Source organism: Acanthochromis polyacanthus, chromosome 4 (assembly GCF_021347895.1).
Source record: "Acanthochromis polyacanthus isolate Apoly-LR-REF ecotype Palm Island chromosome 4, KAUST_Apoly_ChrSc, whole genome shotgun sequence".
Lineage (NCBI taxonomy): Eukaryota > Metazoa > Chordata > Actinopteri > Pomacentridae > Acanthochromis > Acanthochromis polyacanthus.
In genome coordinates, this window is record NC_067116.1 from 37,465,822 (window position 1) to 37,485,652 (window position 19,831).

General features: G+C 38.2%; 2 protein-coding genes across 4 annotated transcripts; both read right to left on the bottom strand.

Annotated features, from left to right (window-relative positions):
* Nucleotides 1-158: 158 nt before the first annotated feature.
* marchf2 (membrane-associated ring finger (C3HC4) 2) lies at nucleotides 159-12,292 on the bottom strand. 3 transcript variants are annotated; one of them, XM_051947492.1, is made up of 6 exons: nucleotides 11,904-12,292; nucleotides 8,049-8,143; nucleotides 6,552-6,857; nucleotides 4,760-4,964; nucleotides 3,190-3,399; nucleotides 159-3,085 (listed from the first exon to the last, which is right to left on the bottom strand). In XM_051947492.1, the coding sequence occupies exons 2-6, from the start codon at nucleotides 8,105-8,107 to the stop codon at nucleotides 2,927-2,929; spliced, it is 939 nt and encodes a 312-aa protein (XP_051803452.1). In that variant the 5' UTR covers nucleotides 8,108-8,143; nucleotides 11,904-12,292; the 3' UTR covers nucleotides 159-2,926. The 3 variants fall into 3 exon arrangements, with proteins under 3 accessions (XP_051803452.1, XP_022047916.1, XP_022047923.1); XM_022192224.2 differs by having other exon boundaries at nucleotides 4,769-4,964; nucleotides 11,904-12,291; XM_022192231.2 differs by lacking the exon at nucleotides 8,049-8,143.
* A 961-nt stretch (nucleotides 12,293-13,253) lies between these two features.
* Nucleotides 13,254-17,113, bottom strand: LOC110950030 (ras-related protein Rab-11B-like). The gene is made up of 5 exons (XM_051946820.1): nucleotides 16,957-17,113; nucleotides 15,506-15,701; nucleotides 15,126-15,319; nucleotides 14,918-14,998; nucleotides 13,254-14,821 (listed from the first exon to the last, which is right to left on the bottom strand). Exons 1-5 carry the CDS (start codon nucleotides 16,994-16,996, stop codon nucleotides 14,676-14,678), a joined length of 657 nt encoding a protein of 218 aa, XP_051802780.1. The 5' UTR covers nucleotides 16,997-17,113; the 3' UTR covers nucleotides 13,254-14,675.
* Nucleotides 17,114-19,831: the final 2,718 nt, after the last annotated feature.

Here is a 19,831-nt window from a genome sequence, read left to right on the forward strand (position 1 = left end):
TGACATTAGCAGTTTGTTTTTCATTAGGATTAGTGAATCTGTAGAGCTGTAATAAAAAAAAAAAAACACCTTCTGGACAACGACGATCTGTAAACAACATAAATGCCGCTCAAGACGCCTTAACATAAAAATACAACCACGCTCATTCACAAAGCTCCTCAATTTGATGTTTTTATTTCCTTTTCAATCGACTCCTGGCTGATTGCAGGTACCAGTATTTTGGTAAAGACATCCTTCTTTTTTTTTTGCACAGCACACCATTAACATTGTATTAGTTAAAAATGAATATTAAGAATTTCAACATAAATTACAAATGATACATATTGACAAACGCAGCGTCAGAAAGAAAAAAAAAGACATCAGAATTAAAAAAGATCACAGGAGAAGTAGCATTTACATTAAATTTATGAGTAACAACAAAGAAAATGATGAATTAAAACCCCCTTTCTGGATTGTGGAAATTAAAGAAGCCATTACAAAATGATAAAAGTGCCAGGACTCTTTAATTTAAAAGCTTTCTGGGGGAAACAAGGATCTTCTTTATGTCTCGCTCATAACATTGACATGAATCGGAAGGAAATACTTGGGTTGTTTCTGGCAGCTCGGCTTTGTGTCGTCTCACATCGGCGCCCAAACGGATCCCAATACTTCCCCGGGGAAAAAGCCTCGCTCATGACAAACAGTAAACAAACGGATGATCAAATGACTCATAAGCTTGTAAGGCAGAAGAGCCCCCCCCCGGGTGCATCGCAGGATATAATCCTTTGTTCTGGGATTGGTTAAAAACACAAACAGGCATTTAAGTGGGGCAGCGAGTGGGACGACGCAGCAGCAGCTAAACGTACCAAAATGTGACGTTAATGTAAACAACAAGAGGCCGCGGCGAGGAAATGACTGCTAGAGCCCTCGTTTACTGGTAATGAAACTATCAGAAGTCAAACAGATAAGAAAGAAAAACAAAACCCGATGCTTTTCCATCGACGGTTCAGCGGACATGCCCTTAAACTTGACGAATCAACAACAAAGTGCAGGACCAAAACAAACTGATGGTTACCAGCAATCAGTAATTACTGTTCTTTCATTTTTGACACAGGAGCACCGTGTAAAAACACATTTGACCGGTTAGGTAAAAATTATTTACAGTTCAAGTCTGATTGTTTTAAATTAAATTTAGTATTTTAAATTTAAAAAAGCATTACTAAACTAAATGCTCTATAAAATCCAGAGCTTTGGCCTCTCAACACCGTGAGTTATCTACAATGAGTTAATACTGTGTTTACAAAATGCATCCATCCACTAGAAAATCTTCATATTCTGTATAAAGAACAAACCATGCTCATCAGGAATAAAAATCAAAGTGTCCAGACGATCCATATCAAAAAGCCAGTAACATATAGTAGGATTAAAATGTTAGCATAGTAACATTATCAACCAAACGAGTTAGTTTTAAGCTTGCATTACTTTCAATTTCTGCACCCCACAGAACTGCAGCGTTATAAATGAAGCAGGAAGAAATGCAAAATAATACTGAGCCCTAAAAAGGACATTTGTAATAGAATTTTAAAGCCAGCATGTTTCAGTCTGTATGCTCATCAGGTCCATTGAATTAAATTGTACAACATCTTCAAGCTTGTCTCCGTGCAGTTTGTGATTTCTCCGGCAGGTTCAGTAACAGTCATCAAAAAAGACAACGTAAAACAATCAAAACTGAAATCACCCTACTATCACAGAATACTAACAGATGTAACTGGTCAGTAAAAATCAAAACACTGGTAGTACAACAGCTGGACAAAAACATCCCTGACTGAGAAATTGGACTTTCATTGGATGAGAGAACCTGTTTAAAGATTGCAGGAGGTTTCTGAATCCCTGATTGTTGTGATTATGGAAAAGCCACAGACATATGCAGCAATGTGCAAACAAAAAGCCAACAATTAGGTACTTCAACAGGTGATAGCAACGATGCTTTAGTACACTGCACCAACAACGCTTGTGGAAATATGCCTCTAAAAGCCATTCTGATGGAGTTTCCTATCCATCTTTATAAATATAAAGACCTACTTGTTAAGTGCTGATAGTACAAGAACCTCTATGAGGATGCTGTTAAAGCCTACTTCAGTAGGAATAGGAAATCCGTTTATTTTTCAGTGGTTTAAAGAAAGTATTTTAGAAGACACCAGCAGTAAAAAAACAAACAAAAAAAGCCCCCCAAAAGTTGTTAACAGTGCTGCTTGCATGCATAACTGTGCATGGCAGTAGAGGCCTCTTCTTGTGCTGTGGAGACTGCACAGCGTTTTATTGCACAATCACTGTCTTAGCTAATGTCACGCAGCTGTCGGATGAGTTGTGAATACTTCCCCTTAACGGGAATTGCAAAATATAAACGTAAAGTTTTTAGTTTTTTCCTTTACAGAATCATAAGTGATTGCGCTTGAAGGAGCTCCTCAACGTTGTAGAGATACAGAAGGCCTTAGTAGGTAAGAGCACAAGTATCTGGCGGTTATTTTCATCTTTGCAAACACATAACGAATGAAGCTGCTACACTCGACCCTTGAGGACAATCATTTTGATTTACGGTCCTCTGAACAGGTTGACTTGGTCCATCCTTTTGTCTGCTATCCCTACATCTGATGCAGCCTCTCTACTGATGTTTCTGAACATCTCCATGTGCCGTTCCTGTCTTCAGTGCCAACATGAGGACATCCAGACTCCTTTTGAAATGTGCTCACTTCTGCACCCACAGGACAGATTTAGAAAATGTAACTTGGAAAAAAAATACACTAATGGGGCAAAGAAAAAAATGAAAGAAAGCAACAAATAAAAAAAGAGCCCACAAGTGCTTCTTTAAAGTCTCTGTGGTGGGCCTGATAAATGGAGAATCAGCCCTCACGTGGAAAAGATCTTCGTCCACCGTCTCCAGTCGGTCTCATACTATGCTCTCATTGGCCGACTTTTTGAGCAGTTTGGTTGAGAGCAAGGAATGCTGGGAAGAGGTGGACTCCTTGGCTTCAGGAATGAGCAGACGCACTTTCTGATTTGTTCTTCTCCACTCGGAGTACAGCTGACAGTGGTAGCGGAAAGATACCTGTAGAAACGACCAGGTCAGTGTCAAACATCAACATGGCAGGTGAGCACTCCACTGAAAAATGGCTCAACTGCAATAATGCTGTGTGTGAATTTGTAGTTTACCAGAGTCCACAGTACGTAGATGGTGAAGAGGGCGATGGTGAGAGCTATGAGGCCCACAGCCTTCAGCCAGCTGCCCAGCTGAAGATGGTCTTGGGCGCCTCTCAAGCACAGCCAGCCTGAAATGGCTGCTAGCGGTGTGATAAAGAGGAAGCAAACCATGTCGCAGAACAGCGTCCTCTTCTCATTACGAGGCCCGGGGTCCCTCAACCACTGTGGAGGAAGAGGAAGAAGAAGAAGAAGAAGAAGAAGGTAGAAAATCAGAGAAGAGAGGGGGAAGAGAAATCTAAAGTTAATCAGGAACAAAAGAAGAGACACTGTAACAACAAACCAGCAAGCAAGCAAGCAGAAAGATGTGAAAAGAAATGACAACTTCACATATTTACAGTTAGAAACAAAAATTTACATTCACCTGTAAGGACCATGTATATCATGGCAGTCTTGAGCTCCCAGTGACGGACGATGGAATGATTAAAACACTTGTGAAACACTTCTTTCATGGATTTATTATAGGTCTTCTGGAGATGTAACAAAGTCTGCTGGATCACAAATATACATACTGCAACTTAAATTATCAGTTTGTGGTGATGTAGAAGATTTTTTGTTAATCTAATTTTCTTAGAGCCATGACCTCTTAACCCTTTTGATGTGCAAAATGGGTCAAAAGTGACCCAAATCCAATGGAAAATGGGTATCTCCTGACCCACACTGCGCATCAAAGGGTTAACTTACTGTGAGTGATAATGATTGACTCCTCTGAGCCAATTAAAATAAGGCCAATTTGACTCACAAATACTACAAAGAGAAATTCTGGGGAGCTCAGTATAGATTTGAAGAAGCAAATCACTGACTTTACACAAGTCAGGAAAGTCACTTATGTTTGGAGGAGAGAAAGTGAAGCCTTCAACCACAAGAATGCCACACCTACCATCAAGCATGGTGGTAGAAGTATTATTCTGACTCAAAGTAAATGGAATAATAAGGAAGGATGACCACCTCCACATTCTACGGGAAAATATAAAATCATCTGTCAGAAGATCAATACAGTGACCCCTGAACACAAATCAAAAAGGACAAATGGTTAAATCAGGCTAGAATTAAGGATTTAGACTGGTCTTCCCATAGAGAATCTGTGAACTGTGCTGAAGAAACAAATCTGTGCCAGAAAGTCAGCAAATGCACTTTAACTGAATCAATCTGTCAGTGGTCAAAGATACAACCAGAAGCTTGTGGACGGACATCAAACGCAGCTAGTTGAGGTGACAATGACCAAAGCACATTTCCTAAATACTACAAATGCTGTATGTATATTTTTGACCCAGCAGATTTTGTGAAATTTTCAGTACAGCTTTGATGAATCTATAAAAGTACCAAAATGCATGATAGTTTTTTGTGTGAATCTCTCCATCGTAGAAAATTCAGAGTTATAAGAGCCACTGGAAACTGAGGACAGCTGTGATGTAGGTGGTCTTTACAAGTGTAACTAAACTTTTGTTCACACACAGTAGCCCAACCAGGGAAAACAAAAAGGACGAGAAGAAAGATTGCTGCAAACGAGGCAAAGGGCATTGACCTTTGTTACCTCTGTGAGAGGCCTCGGTCGGCGCTCGATGCTGAACTCGGTGTGGCAGAGCTCACAGTAGCTGGTGTTGGAAGACGACAACCACTTCTCCAAGCAGCTCTTGTGCACAGTACCCAGAGTACCGGTGCAGTCACACGGCGACAAAAGACCCTCGCTGTTGCCTCCGTCGTGGCAGATGCGGCAAATGGGACCCTCACTGAAAGAAAATTTTAAAACAATTTAATGAAATGAACAAAATATAATCTGAAAAAACACTTTTCAAAAGGCCACAGGAGCACTGACAGCAAAACACTGGTATACTCAAACCAAAACTCATAACAGACTTCATTGCTACCTGGCTCTAAACCACAAATGTAAATAAGCAGAATGTCTCTTTACTGTCAGAGATGTGAAGCAGAGTCAGAATTCACATACAGAGTCAGTGACCACAGTCTAGTCAGAGAAAAGGGATGGTTTGGCTACAGACAGCAGAAAGAGTCTGTGGTAATTACATGACAACAGAGATGCACTTCCTCCTAAAATAAGGCAAATGCGGTGATACAGGAGAGCAAAGACTTTAAAACGTCTGACTCGTTGCTCCCAAACTTCCCAAACAGAACTAACAAGTGAAAAGCAACAGTCATAAGGCAAGGGACATATTAAAACATATTTTACTAGACGGACACATTTACAAGTTTTTTTTGCCATTTTCATCATGTTATTCTAACTAGTTCAGGATCATTGCCAGTATTACTTCTTATTTTGTATTCTAGTCTTATTTTACTTCTCTTCTTTTTATTTTAATATTGTATTGTATCTATATGTCACTGATTATTTTTCTCCTAAGCGATATCTGGCACAAGAACTTCTTTTGAGCTTAATAAATGAATAATGAATTTCCCCTGGGATTAATAAAGTATCTATCTATCTATCTATCTATCTATCTATCTATCTATCTTTGATAGTCATGCCAATGAAGCATACTGAATTGACGTTTTATGAGGTTTGTTGTAATTTATTTACATTTGATTGTTCTGAGTGTAACAGTTTATGTGATTATTAATTGAACTGAACATGATTGTATATTATTCCAAAGGTTTGATGAGATACACTATGAAAGGCACCACCACTACAGTTCTATTTTGAAAACCCGAAAGTGTTTTATTGTGAAGGCATCTACCTGGAACTGTGCTTTGTTGTGTCGCTGTATGGACTGTTACAAATGAAACCGCAAGTTCAGGTCGCTCCGTTCAATAAAAGTTGAACAGTAATGTTCAACAAAGACATTCGAGCCTCCGTCGTGATTCAAGAAGCTTTCACTACGTAACAAGGTTTGCTGTCAGGGAGATCTCACACTGTTTACTTCTATTTACATATATTTTGTTTTCCCACTACAGGCAAACAGGCATGATGAATGCATGGCCCTGCTGGGACACAGAGCTGGTCTGAGACCAGGCAACTCCCAGGCTCTACTGTAAAGTCTGGAGAGGGAACATTTTATTCTGTTTTATCTCAACGTGACAAATAAAGGCTCTTTTCTTTAAAGTGCAATCTGCAGATGGCAAGAATGTGTTAATTTCTTTGTTGGTGGGGGGTGTAATAGTTCCTGAGATGATGTTTATCAAATGTAGCCTAAAATTTCAAGGAGTGAAAAATTACAATTCTTGGAAAGTGTTTCCCTTTGAAATCTTTAGGAATAAGCCGTAAAATTTTCAGTCAAATCGGAGAAGGTCGAGCAGAAATGATTTTAAAAATGTGCTGATTTGCACTGAAATTACCGATATAATACAAGCATGAGTCTCACCTTTGTGCATTCATTGGTTTGAGGACAGACGACAGCAACCGTCCATCTATAGCTGTGACCTGGGTGACGTAGAGCGCCTGGCAGCCGTCACCGCCCGCCTCCTCCACGCTCTTCCACAGACCCGTGGTGGTGGCACAGTCGCACAAAGAGCCAGGCAGGTGGCAACACCCGCCTGTCGTCATGGTTACGGCCTCCGAGCACTGGCGGCACAGATGGAGCTGAGGGTGTAAACGGCTGGAGGTGAGGGATGACTGAGGGGGACACAGAGCCCAGAGTCTTAATGCTTTCCACAGATCCGGAAAGTTTCTACAGAGAAATGGAGAGAAACAATGAGAATTAAATTAGCTTTCTGTATCTGTGGCAGAAAGAAAGTACATACTTTCAAGTACTGAACTTCCTTGAGGCATCTAGACTTCCTACAATATGTGCATTTTATATTTATATGTCAAAGCTTTATATTGTACTTTTCCCTTCACTCACTATTATTTTACAGCTTTAGTTAGAAGTAAGCTTATAGATTCAAATGATTAATACGAAATATTCCTGCTCATATTGAGCATTTTTCTATGGAGAAACTGTTGAAAACACTGAGAATTAATTCATTTTTTAAAATAAATATCTGTGGTGGAAAGAAAGTAATTGCTTTTACTCAAGTGCTGAATTTCCTTGAGGTATCTAAATTTCCTACAGTATTTCCATTTTATACTCCACGATATTTCAAAGTTTTATGTTGCACCTTTTCCTTCCACTGTTTATTTTACAGCTTTAGTTAGAAGTACGTAGACTGAAACGATTAATACAAAATATTTAATCTTCCCACACATTGAGCATGTTTCTATGGAGAAACAATTGGAAACACTGAAAATTAATTCATTTTTTTTTTCTAAAAAATATCTGTGGTGGAAAAAAGTAATCATTTTTACTCAAGTGGTGAATTTCCTTGAGATATCTGAAAATTCAATTTTCTGTGTCTGTGGTAGAAACAAAGTAAGCGCTTTTACTGAAGTACTGAACTTCCTTGCAGTATCTGAACTTCCTACAGTATTTCCATTTTATATCCACACACCACGATTCAGAGCTTTATATTGCACTTTCTCCTTCACTGCATTTATGTTACACCTTTAGACAGAAGTCAGTTTAAACATTCATGTCATAAACAAGAAGTATTATCAACATAATATAAGTTATGATGCATTTTTATAGCTCAAGGAGTATATAAAGTTTAAAATTAAATTTAATCATATTTACCAGATGCAGCAGTAAAGTGATCCTTATACGTCAAAAATTCCAATCCAATAATAAATATTATTCTGTAAAAAGTGTTTTTTTCATAAGGAGTATTTTCACATTGCGCCCCAGCAGTTGACAATGTAATAAAATTGCAACACAGCATTCAGTTGTGAAGCAAGCACATCCTCCTGAGACCCGCCCATTCATTTCTGTCCTCTGTACTGAACATTTGTTTTTGATCCATGTCTTTTGACTCACTTGACCTACCCTACTAAATCTTCATGTTTTCCGTAGACGACATCCTGTCCTTTCCAATGATATCTCATGTGATTGGGTGGGATGAGGGGAACTTTGTTTTCTTGCTGAGACAAAAAGGACATGGCAGCAAAACACACCTTTTGAAGAAACTGCTGTTTTACTGACAGTAATCGTGTATTATTTTCTTTATGAACATATCAAGATTTATAAATTGTGGTCAGAGTTCAGTTAAACTTCTTGTCAGGAAAAATAATCTCTCCTTTATGAATGCCAGCTGTAGTGGACGTGAGAACGATTTAATTGGGGTAACTAATAGCTAAATAGCTTGCTCATTTCTTTCTTTACATTCAAATTTCTGCCCCAAAACACAGTTTCTGTGGGGTAATAAACATTTTTTTTTGTGTAAAGTAAATAATATCATAGATAAATAGTTGTTTATAACTATGTTTCATGCAACCTCTTAAATTTTGAACTATTGTTATTAAATTTAGTTTCTTAACTTTTCATTAGATAATGCATTGACATTCTTGTTTTCAAAGAGTCATGAAAATCGTTGTGTTGCCCACTAGAGTGGACATGCTGTTAAAATCGAAAATAAAACTATTTTTGTAACATTCTGAACTGTGAGTTGTTGTTTCAGCTCCAAAAAGGCAGGAAATCACAAAAAAAGGTTACATACTTTTTTCCCTTGGCTCTCCGGAGGATATTGCCTCAAAAACCAAATATAATAAAAAGCTATGGCATTTTGATATTGAGACTATTAAATAAAGTTAGATATTATCTATCACGCAACTCGTCACAGTATTATGACAGCGACTCAATCATATCTACTCTGTTTCATGTAGAATTAATTTCCTGCCATGTGAGAACAACTGAAATGATCTAGGAGGGCATTTAGGAGAAAGCGATCTGTTTGGAGGGAGGCCAGTTTGCTCAAAGCAGCTGCTAATCCAACAGAAAAGCGAGTGTGATGTGCAGCAGGCTGATAAACAGCTGTCTTCCCTCAGATAACCCCTCGCTAAAGATAAGAGGCATTCAGCTGAGTGTGCTTCAGCCCCTCGCACATGGGCTTTGCTGTCTGAAAATGTGTGTTACTCTGTACAGGAACACATCAATACGAAAAAATAAAACAGATATAACTGTGAGAAAAGCTAATATTTTGAAGGGAGAATACTAGTAATAACATGAGAAACAAATCTGAAAGTGTAGTCTTTCTCATATACACCCCCTGTCAAAAGTTTTAGGACACTTTCTCATTCAAATAAATTAGAACCTGTCCTAAAACTTTTGACAGGGGGTGTATGTACATTTTTTTTTCAATCCTTTATTTTCAAAGGATAACAATACACATTTCAAATACATATAAATTAGCTTTTCACAAGGAGTCAGCATGTAAAACACAACTTGAATCTCATTTCTTCTCTTCTGCCCCTTTTTCTTTTTTATGAAATGAAATTTATTTATTTCGAACATGAAATTAACAGACAGCCAATGCAGCTTATACAAAATAAAACCGCAGCTAAAACAAGGCATCACATAAATTAACAAATCATACATGTTCGAAAGGGAGTGGGAAGAAGACAAAACTTATTTAATCCCACCCCGGATGGGCTTATGATATAGTTTTAAACAAGTCCTAAAAACTATTTTACAAAGTCAGCAAGGGGATGCAGATTTACAAAGGTGCTTAGAAACAGGGTGTTTGCATTGCTTTATCCATTATGAAAAAGAAAAATTGATAAATAATAGAGAACCAAAAGTGTCCCTTTTAAAAAAAAAAAAAAAAAAAAAAAAGCAAAGTAGTATTCCATCCCTCCAGTTTTGTCCACTCATCCACAAAGGATGCACATTTGTCAGCTATGTAGGGTGTGGTTGTGACAGCTACAAGTATGAAACCCATTTTGACCATAAATTCATAAATTTGTTCATTTGTAAACGGACTGAAAAAGTGATTTTTTCCATTATGTTAATTTCATTAATAACATATGTATATACATTTATTAAAAATGCTGCACTGTGATTGTTGTACTTTACTTTTAAAGAAAAAGGCAGCAGTCTAGTCTGTTGGTAATTAAAGTGACAGAACGCATGCATTACATAGCATATAGCAACCATAGCATTACACCCAGACCTGTGTAATCCCGTGTGCTGAACATAACATGTTTTGGAACAGCAGATTTAATTCAGCGGCGGATGTTTTCAATCAATCTCCTCGTGACTAAATAACACAAGAATTTACAATCACTCTAAAACTTTGCTGCGCACATCTGGTGATAAAGGACAAAAAGTTCTGTTTTTAACTCTGCATGAGAGAAAAGATGATTCAGCTTAAGGGAAACATATGACATATGCTTTAAAAAAAGGATGAAAGCTATATATAGCAGCTTCTGAGTATTTCTACTTCTTTATATTCCGGTCATATGCACTTCGTTTTGGTGAATCGGAAGGAAAAGAGAACAGCTTTGTGAGAGAAATTATGCAGGATTGGAAATATGCGGAGAAGCCTGAGGGCCTCGACTTCCCAACTGACGTCTAACATCAGATGACTATCTGCTTCAAATCAATGACAGCTTGGTGTTATTACTTATGCATACTGATGCAGCATGGGGGCACGATTTAGAGGCACAATCCCTGACCCAGATAAACAAGGAAGTAACCCCCAAATGAAGTCAACAACTAAAGCTGATCAGTCATTTGTTTTCTGGGGGGCTGCATGTAAACATGGGGTTACAAACACATAATTTTTACATTTTTTTAAAAAGATCTAATCTCTTAAGAAACACAAGTTGATGCCATTTGCGAGCCAATTTCTTCAATTTACACAGGAATTTTAACAACAAAAGTGACAGGAATCATTTAACACCATGCCATCTACTTAGCTAGCGATATTATTAAGACAATAGTTAAAGCTCATCGGTTATTATTTTTCTTTAAAACAAAGGCTGTATGTAAACACACTCATGAACCTATTCATTTTTAGATCTGGTTAGTTGAGAAACACAAAAAGCATGTAATAATGAGACCAAACTCTTAAACTACGCGTGAATTTCACAACTAATGTTTCCCATGTTGGTGCACATCAGTCTCCAGATCTTTAGTGCTTCTAAACCACATTGAACTGCATTAATTTGTTTTAAAAATGTGCTGCATAAATTAAGTTTCACTTTCTGATTGAGTCGGGCTACAATGAATTCACATTCAGAGTGTCAGTTTGAAAAAGCATTATCTATCCATTAGAGAATATTCTTAGCAATGAATAAAGTTTTTTTTTCTTATTTGTCTTTTAAGATTTAAGTGTATAACAGCACCTTGTAGTCATCTGTGCAGATTTGGTAATGAAGTCTTTCAAATGAGTCTGAAGCACATGTGAGGATAAACCCGTGAATTTTCAGATGTTTTAAGTCAAATTCTTTAATTACATATAAATTAAGACCTAATGATCAATTTACAATAGTGACAGACACTCATCAGTTAATTGTAGATACGATATGTCATAAAAAAAATCTGACTTGGCTAACTTCTTTTGTTCATCCTGACTTACGGAAACTGAGGCAGACAGATGTTACAGCTGTGGTACAGACTATTGTCTGGAGTACAGTTGTATCATGCCAGAGTAATTACACAGTACAAAAGCGCGGCTGCACAAATTAACCGTGTATAGCTATGCTGCATTTTTAACACATAAACTACAACTTTTCAGCTTTTACTAAGCTGCCTTTTGTTGTTTTAAAGAAGCGTTTTCTATCCAGTTTCTTTGTCCAGTAATTAAACGCAGACTTTCGGTTCCCGTCACAGCTGTATTGTTTGCTAGCTGTCAGTAAACTGTTAGCCGAAAAAAAACACAAAAGGTCAACATTTACTCACCAACTGTTGTCTTATTTTTGTTGCTTAACAGCAGCAGCAGCCGTCACCAGTCTGAAGAACTCCTATTTCCTCCTCTCTTCATGTTAAAACGTGAATTAACAGCCTCACGACAAAGTGCAGCATTACTAGCTCCACTGCGCTAACAGACGCTGCTCGCTCCGGAGCTAGCTAGCAGCTCCCAGCTGATAACACGCGACAGACCGGGATTCCGCTTCCCTCCGGTGCTTTAAACGTGGCCCAGAGGCTCATCATCAGCTGCTGTCGGAGAAGGAGACGACGGGGCGGCCGAGTGTGAAACAATCCGGACGAGTTCAACTGTGATTGCGAACAACAACAGCGGCAGCAACGTGCCGAAGGGAGGGGCGGTTTACCGGAGAGTCACGTGCTCAGTCCAGAGGAAACAAACAGAGAGGAGAGACTCTACTATGAAACTAAGTTATTAGAATTCAACACGGTTTACTGCAGCATTTAGATTTTATATTCTCTCTCTTAACCCTCTTGTTGTCCTCATTTACGGGCACCAAAAAAATACATTGTTTTCTTGTCTGTAAAAAAAAATCTAAAAATCAGCAAAAAAAAATCCCCAAATTTGCAAAACCTTTAGGAAGAAAATCCCAATAATTCCTTAAAAGTTTCCTTTAAAAGTTGTATTTTTAAAAAAAATCCCCAAAATTTGGCAAAAACAATCTGCAGTGATTACATACATATCAGTAAAATTTCTAATATTTTCTTTAGGAACATTCACAAAAAAATCATATTGTTGATTTTTTCTTAAAAAATACATTTAGAATATTTCCTTTTCCCCACCAAAAACATGTTCAGAAATTTCCCAAAAATGTTGACATCAGAAGTTTCCCTGTGAAAATATATTTTTTTTCTCCACATTTTCATACTTTTCAAATTTTGACCCGCAGGACGACACGAGGGTTAAATAACACATTTTATTCTATCTTAGTTTATTAATTTGTAGTTATTTCTTAATATTTTGCTGTGCTCATATAATCACCTTAGTTTGTCCTATGTACTGTCAATTGCATTTAAAACACTTTATGCTGCATTAATACTTGCTTTAGTACTACATGGACTGACCAGAACTACAAAACATTCATGATATTAGTTTGAATAAGCAGCATCTGTCCTTTAAGAATGTCTGTCCTGAATACACAAAAGCGTTGATCTAAGATGCTGTAAAACAACATGATTTTTAACAGCACCTACCATCATCTGTGCAGAGGTGGTCAGTCAAAAACATCTGCACGCACTGAATTTAAACACCACCACTGACAAGACCACCAACTGAGACATCAGGACACAGTGAGTAGAGGATCCAGAAGTAACTCTCATGCATGGTCATGTGAATTAACTTTATTGATGCTCCGAAATGTTCTGTGTAACGCGAAGGCAGCAAAACAAACACGTCTGCTCACTGTACATGTTTTTTTAAAAGTAATATCGAAATGTTTTGGAATAAGTCATGCAGAGAAGCATTTCATCCCATGACACAAACAATTTGCATTTGTGATTTTCAGTTCCATTTTCTCAGCTAACAACCGTTAAAGTGGCTGGAGTGAAACAGTGTTTTTAATTGATTTTCCATTTAAAATGTGCTCTCATTACACACATCTGTATCTGTTCCCCTCTGACAGATCCCACATTCAAATGACAGCAAAGGAAAATGTTGCTTAAAGGAAAAAGGCACCGCATTTTGTGCATTTTTTCCCCTTTCTGTCAACACCGTTTCCCTTATAACCACCATGAAAATGTTAGCTGTGTAAAAAATAGGTGATTTGTTCCACTGAAATTATTGGACATTAGTGCAAAAAAGATTTTCATTTTGAGACAGTTTGAATTTGACCTGAGCTAACTCAAGAAAGGAACAAAAAGGCAGACACTCTGATTCCACAAAGAATAAATCACACATCACATGCATAACGCCGCCTCTCCTGTGCAAATATCCTGGACTTGTTCATTACAGCAATAACCTGCAACCTCACATGCAGCCCTGAACACGCTTGAAAGAGAAACCCCAGAGCTGATTCTTGATTGCATCTGTTTCCTTTGGTATCTTTGCACACTAAGATTAACACACACACATTCACACGTATGCGCAAACAGATAAAAACACGCCATTTGTTTCACACTTGCCCATGATAAGTCAGTCAGTCACGGCCAGTCTGGTCCCTGACTCGTGCTAATTTCATGCCACAGGGGGGGCAAAAAGGGACCAAAGAGCAATGATTCAAATTAAAGAGGCAACCACAAACTCCAGAGAACACATCAGTACTCCCAATGTGCCTTCTGCTTATCTCCTCTTCTACACTTGTAAGACAGGTAGAATCAGTTCAACCGACGTAAAACTGTGATTCCACAATGGAAGATCATGTTTTTAGCTGAGAAAAGGTTGTAAGTAGAAAGAACTTGGCGCACTGATATGCAGATCTGCTGATCCCTCACCATTCCTTCACCAGGAGTGGGTCAAAAGAATCATAATTTAGTGGATTATAAAGAAAATGCAGCTTCCTACAGCTTCGGGATCGACCTCCTAATAGCCTTACACTCCGTCTCCGGTCTGTTATTACTGGTCGAAAAGTATTTTAGAAAGGTTCTTCTGAGATTAGAGGAAGACAAACAGAGAAAACAGCAAAAAGGAATGTCAAGTATAAGAGTCTTGGTGCCAGAGACTTCTGAACCAGCAGCATGACATCTGAAGTAAAGCAGAGGTAAGGAGAGGAAGGTTGACAGAAAGTCACACAGGAAAAGCAAACAAGAGGTTCACAGGCTTTGGCAGCACGGGAGTTTGTTGCCTTTCTGCCCGTCCATGGTTGGAGGGACGCTTATGTCCACTACGTTGTTTCCTGGAGAATCATCGTGTCCAGATCTGTCGGATATTTGCTTCTGAGATACAATACGGTAGATTTCTGTGAGAGAAAACAATGATGGTTTAGTTAAATATACTGGTGCATTACCTGGGAGATTTACGGTCAACTGTACACTGGATTTATCATTCTTTTTACCTGCGAGAATGCTCTTGAAAGCTTCTTCTACATTAGTGGAGTCCAACGCTGAAGTTTCAATAAACGAAATAGTGTTCTTTTCTGAGATTCAGACAAAGAAGGTGCAATATTATAGCAACAAGAGTTGAAAAATAACTTCACAATGTTCAATTAAGTAGTTTAAATATTATGTTTAAGCTGATGATTCATTAAACGTGTAATAATTTACCTGCGAATGCCTTCGCCTCGTCAGTGGGCACGGCTCTGAGGTGACGGAGGTCGCTCTTGTTTCCGACCAGCATGATGACGATGTTGTTGTCGGCGTGGTCCCTCAGCTCCTTCAGCCAGCGCTCCACGTTCTCATACGTCAGGTGCTTTGCGATGTCGTAAACTAGGAGAGCGCCGACTGCACCCCGATAATACCTGATGGCAATAAAGCAGCCAAGAGAGACGCTATCATTTACATAGAAGTTTGTAACATTTTCAAAAAAATAAAAAATTCTACTTATATATACTGATATTGTCTGTGTCGGTTATAACGTTCAGCATCCTGAAGGCCTCAAACAGCAGCAACACTAATAAACTCTGCACACAACAACACAAACTCACGCTGAGGTGATGGCTCTGTAGCGCTCCTGTCCAGCTGTGTCCCAGATTTGAGCTTTTATCGTCTTGCCGTCCACCTGGATGCTGCGGGTGGCAAACTCCACCCCGATGGTGCTCTTACTTTCCAGGTTGAACTCATTTCTTGTGAAACGGGACAGCAGGTTACTCTTCCCCACTCCGGAGTCTCCGATTAGCACGACTACAACCAAACAGACATTGCACAAAAACATGAATACAGCCGTCTGATACGTAGCACCAAGCAAACTCCAACAGTGATGCTGAGGCTGCAGTCTTGTACAGTCTTTTTACTTTTAGTAAAGAGTATTATTTTCTGCACCTGTCTGAATACAGTTTTCTACATTTAAACTACTGTACAGTCAGGCTGAAAATTTTGGGGAAAAATGTATAAATTGATATTTTTCTAAAGTACTGCCATGTGCAATATATATATATTTTTTTAAAGCTGCAGCTAAATATTTATTGTGTCTAACAGATATATTGCATGACTGATCATTCCCTCACAAGACACCATCAACATTGTACAATGTTATATATTTGTTGATCTGAGTTTTCCAAAACCTAAGATGATGCTAAACGTCTTCTTTGGTAGAAACCCAAAGACATTCAGTTAACTGTCCAAAAATATAAAAAAGATAAGAAGCTGGATAAAAGAATTTAAACTCTTATTTTCCAGAGTTACTAAAATCGATTAATCAATTATCAGAATAGTTGCTTACTAATCTATGAATTGAGTATTTGTTGCAGCTCTAGTAATTGTAGTAAAAGATTATCCTCGGGTCAGCAATGCTGCATAATGTATAACCGACACTGCAACCTTGACTGACTACACTGTTTTAAACTGCACTCTGAAATCATTAAACTCTTCAATCTAACTGTACAGTGCATATTCAGTACTTTTAATGATAAAGTGCGACTTTAGCTCAGTGTCAACATTTATAATTAAAATTGACAAGAGTCTGTGATCGGGAGCAACAGAGAAATACAGTCAACAAGTTATGAGCTCAGTGAGGTTAGCTTTTGCTTAGTGTTTCTATCTTGGGCCACAGAAAGCAGCTGTACATTTTCCTGCAGTTTAATTAAAGTTAATACTATGTTCTCTCGTTTGTTTTTAAAGAGGACGACTGGCTATCATGCTAGCAAGCTAGCTACGTATATAGCCACTTATGTAGCTTGCGTTAGCCCGCTAATTGCTATGACTGCACTCGTTAATTGGTTTACGAGGATAAAGTGTACGCTCCTGTTGACAACATATAACATCACAGACTTGATTATTGAACTTAAATGGCTTCACGGTCAGCAGCTATCACGTTTGCCACTTTGCTGCTAGTTAAGCTAACTTTAGCCTTGACTTAGTGGACTTCCTCAGCTCCTGCTGCTGTCGTCGACTCTGTAAAAAGAGGTTGTCATTTATCCACATTTAAAGTTGAACTTACCTTTGAACAAATAGTCGTATTCGTCATCTCGAGTTCCCATTTTGGAGGAATATTTTTTTTAATACTTTTCCACAAACAACAATAACAACAACAAGCCTCTCGGCCGGCGGTGAACGAGCAGACACCGCCTTCAAGGAAGGGAACAAGCACGTGAATTTAGGAACTTCGAGGTGGACCAATTGGAAAGCTAATCTTGTTGATTGACACATGAATGGACCAATCAGATGACAGCTTTGCAAATGCCGACCAATCATCGTGCAGAACAGAGAGCACGGTGAGATCTTACACCCTTTGTTCTGCTATTGAGCAACATCCGAGCAGAGTCATATTTTCGAGTATGAACAGTGTTACACAATGTTTACTAAAAAAGAAAAAACCGAATCATTACACTGTGTGTTTATTTCAGCAGCATACGTCTCTGATCATAATTTAAGCATACAATCAGTCTAAATAAAGTTAAATTTATTTAGGGGGAAAAAGACATCCTAACAAACAACTTGACTGGACTGCAAATGCGAAAATAAACAGTAAAACATACTATCACATAGAGGGAAAAGAAAAAAACATAAAACGCAAATATTATATTCTCTGCAAAATAAGGTTTTCGTACTTCCTTTTATGCTCTATTAAAGCGAGATTTCCCTAGCTGTATATGTCAAATTAACCCATAAGAACCCACGGTCACACCAGTGTAACATGCACTTTGAGTGCCCCGGTCTCTTCCTTGTAAAGCTTTATGTCTGACCTTAACTCATTAAGTCCTTTAAGGAAAAATGGGTCTGGGTTCTTATGGGTAAATTATAATTTTGGTGACCTATCCTCAAAATAGTGCAGGGAATGCAGGTGTTTTATAGTTGGGAAATTCACCCAGAAAGTCCCATACATAATCACATAATATCTAAAATAACTATCTGATATCTAATAATCAGAGCAAATTTGCTTTCTGTCCACAGCCTGATGACAGCTTATCTCACAACAGTGCCTTACAATAAACAATAAAGCAGGTTCTTTTTGACACCTGGCCACCTGTTGCCATGTTTTCCAAACTGATCTAGTGATTAAAGAGGCCATGTTGTTATGCAGAGGAAATTCACACTCACAAAAATTATGCACAAAACTGCTACAGATATCCTGCTGTGAGACTGTGAAACTGGAATAAAACACTTTACACGATAGGAAAATATTTTGACTTCAGCAAACAGGTCAAATTTTTCATCCATCCATCCATCCATTCCCTATACACCGCTTTATCCTCATTAGGGCCACGGGGGGGCTGGAGCCTATCTCAGCTGACTCGGGCGAAGGCAGGGGACACCCTGGACAGGTCGCCAGTCTGTCACAGGGCTCCATATACAGATGAACAATCACTCTTGGATTCACACCTACGGGAAATTTAGAGTAATCAATTAACCTCAGCATAGACTGGGAGGAAGCCGGAGTACCTGGAGAAAATCCACACATGCACAGGGAGAACACGCAAACTCCATGCAGAAAGATCCCGGGCTCAGGCCGGGACTCGAACCAGGATCTTCTTGCTGCAAGGCAAAAGTGCTAACCACTACTCCACTGTGCAGCCCTCAAATTTTTCAGCTATAATCATATCATTTCCCAGGGCTTTAATACACAGTCACAGTGTCAGATGATATGTTGTTGTTCCTTTGTACTTTGTCACCCACAGCCAAAGACCATAACTATTATTCAGTATTATTTCTGTACAGATAAAGCTTATTGCTCCACTGCTGTGCTGGTTTTCTGTTGGTCTATTTATAGCACGGTATGTGCAAACACGTCCTCACTTGCACTCATGTTTTGCTCATACTTTTCCCCTTGCAGCCCTGAATGGTGACACAAACCAGTCCAGCACTTCGGTAAAGAGAAAGATATCCATCTCTACAATGAGAGGCCTGATATCCAGGAATTATTTCTGATAATTTTGGTGACCTTTTAACCTTAGACGTAGCACTGCCATGAGACCATGTTCATGACATTCCTGACCGAGTTTGTTCTGCTTGAAGTCCTTAAATGTTTAGATGAATTTGTTTTCTTAATATTGAGGAAGGACATTTCACCTGCATCTCCCTGAAATCTACACCTACGACTGTGTCAGCAAATGACAGTGAAACCATGTATTATGCACCATCGTTTGGTCTTAGCTGCTTTCTATTCTAATTTTTAATTAAACATTCTTTATTCCACTTATTTTGCTTCACATTTATGCTCTACTGCACTTCTTTAAACCTGCCGTAGTTTCTAAATTTTAAGCATAATAGTATGTCTATTGTATGTCTAAGGACTTTTACTGCATTTCTTGCAAAAAAGATGCTCTAGATATAAAGTTTATTATTATTAAATACAAATTTAGTCATACCATGTAGACACTTTATGTACATATGGAAATCAATTAGGAGATTAATGAAGTATACACTGTGGTAATCAAAACTGAAGCCCCTTGTTTGCTCATTTTGTGACATTCATATCTGGGCTGTAATTAGGTCACAGGAGAACTTAATTATTCATATGAGCTGTATGACTTGTGAATGCAGCAGAAGGAGTTAAAGCATTAACCCTCCTGTTGTCCTCATTTATGGGCACCAAAAAATATTGTGTCCTTGTCTAAAAAAAAATCCAAAAATTCAGCAAAAAAATTCCCCAAATTTATGAAAACTTGCAAAAACTTTAGTAAGAAAATTCCAATAATTCCTTAAAAGTTTTATTTTTAAAAAATCCCTCAAATTTGGCAAGAAAATTCTTATATTTTCAAAAAATGAGTAAAAAATCTTCCAAAAAAAAATTCCTAGATTTTAGTTGATTTTTTTGTGAATGTTCTTCAGAAACATTTTTAACATTTCATTTTTTCCAACAAAAAATGTTCAGA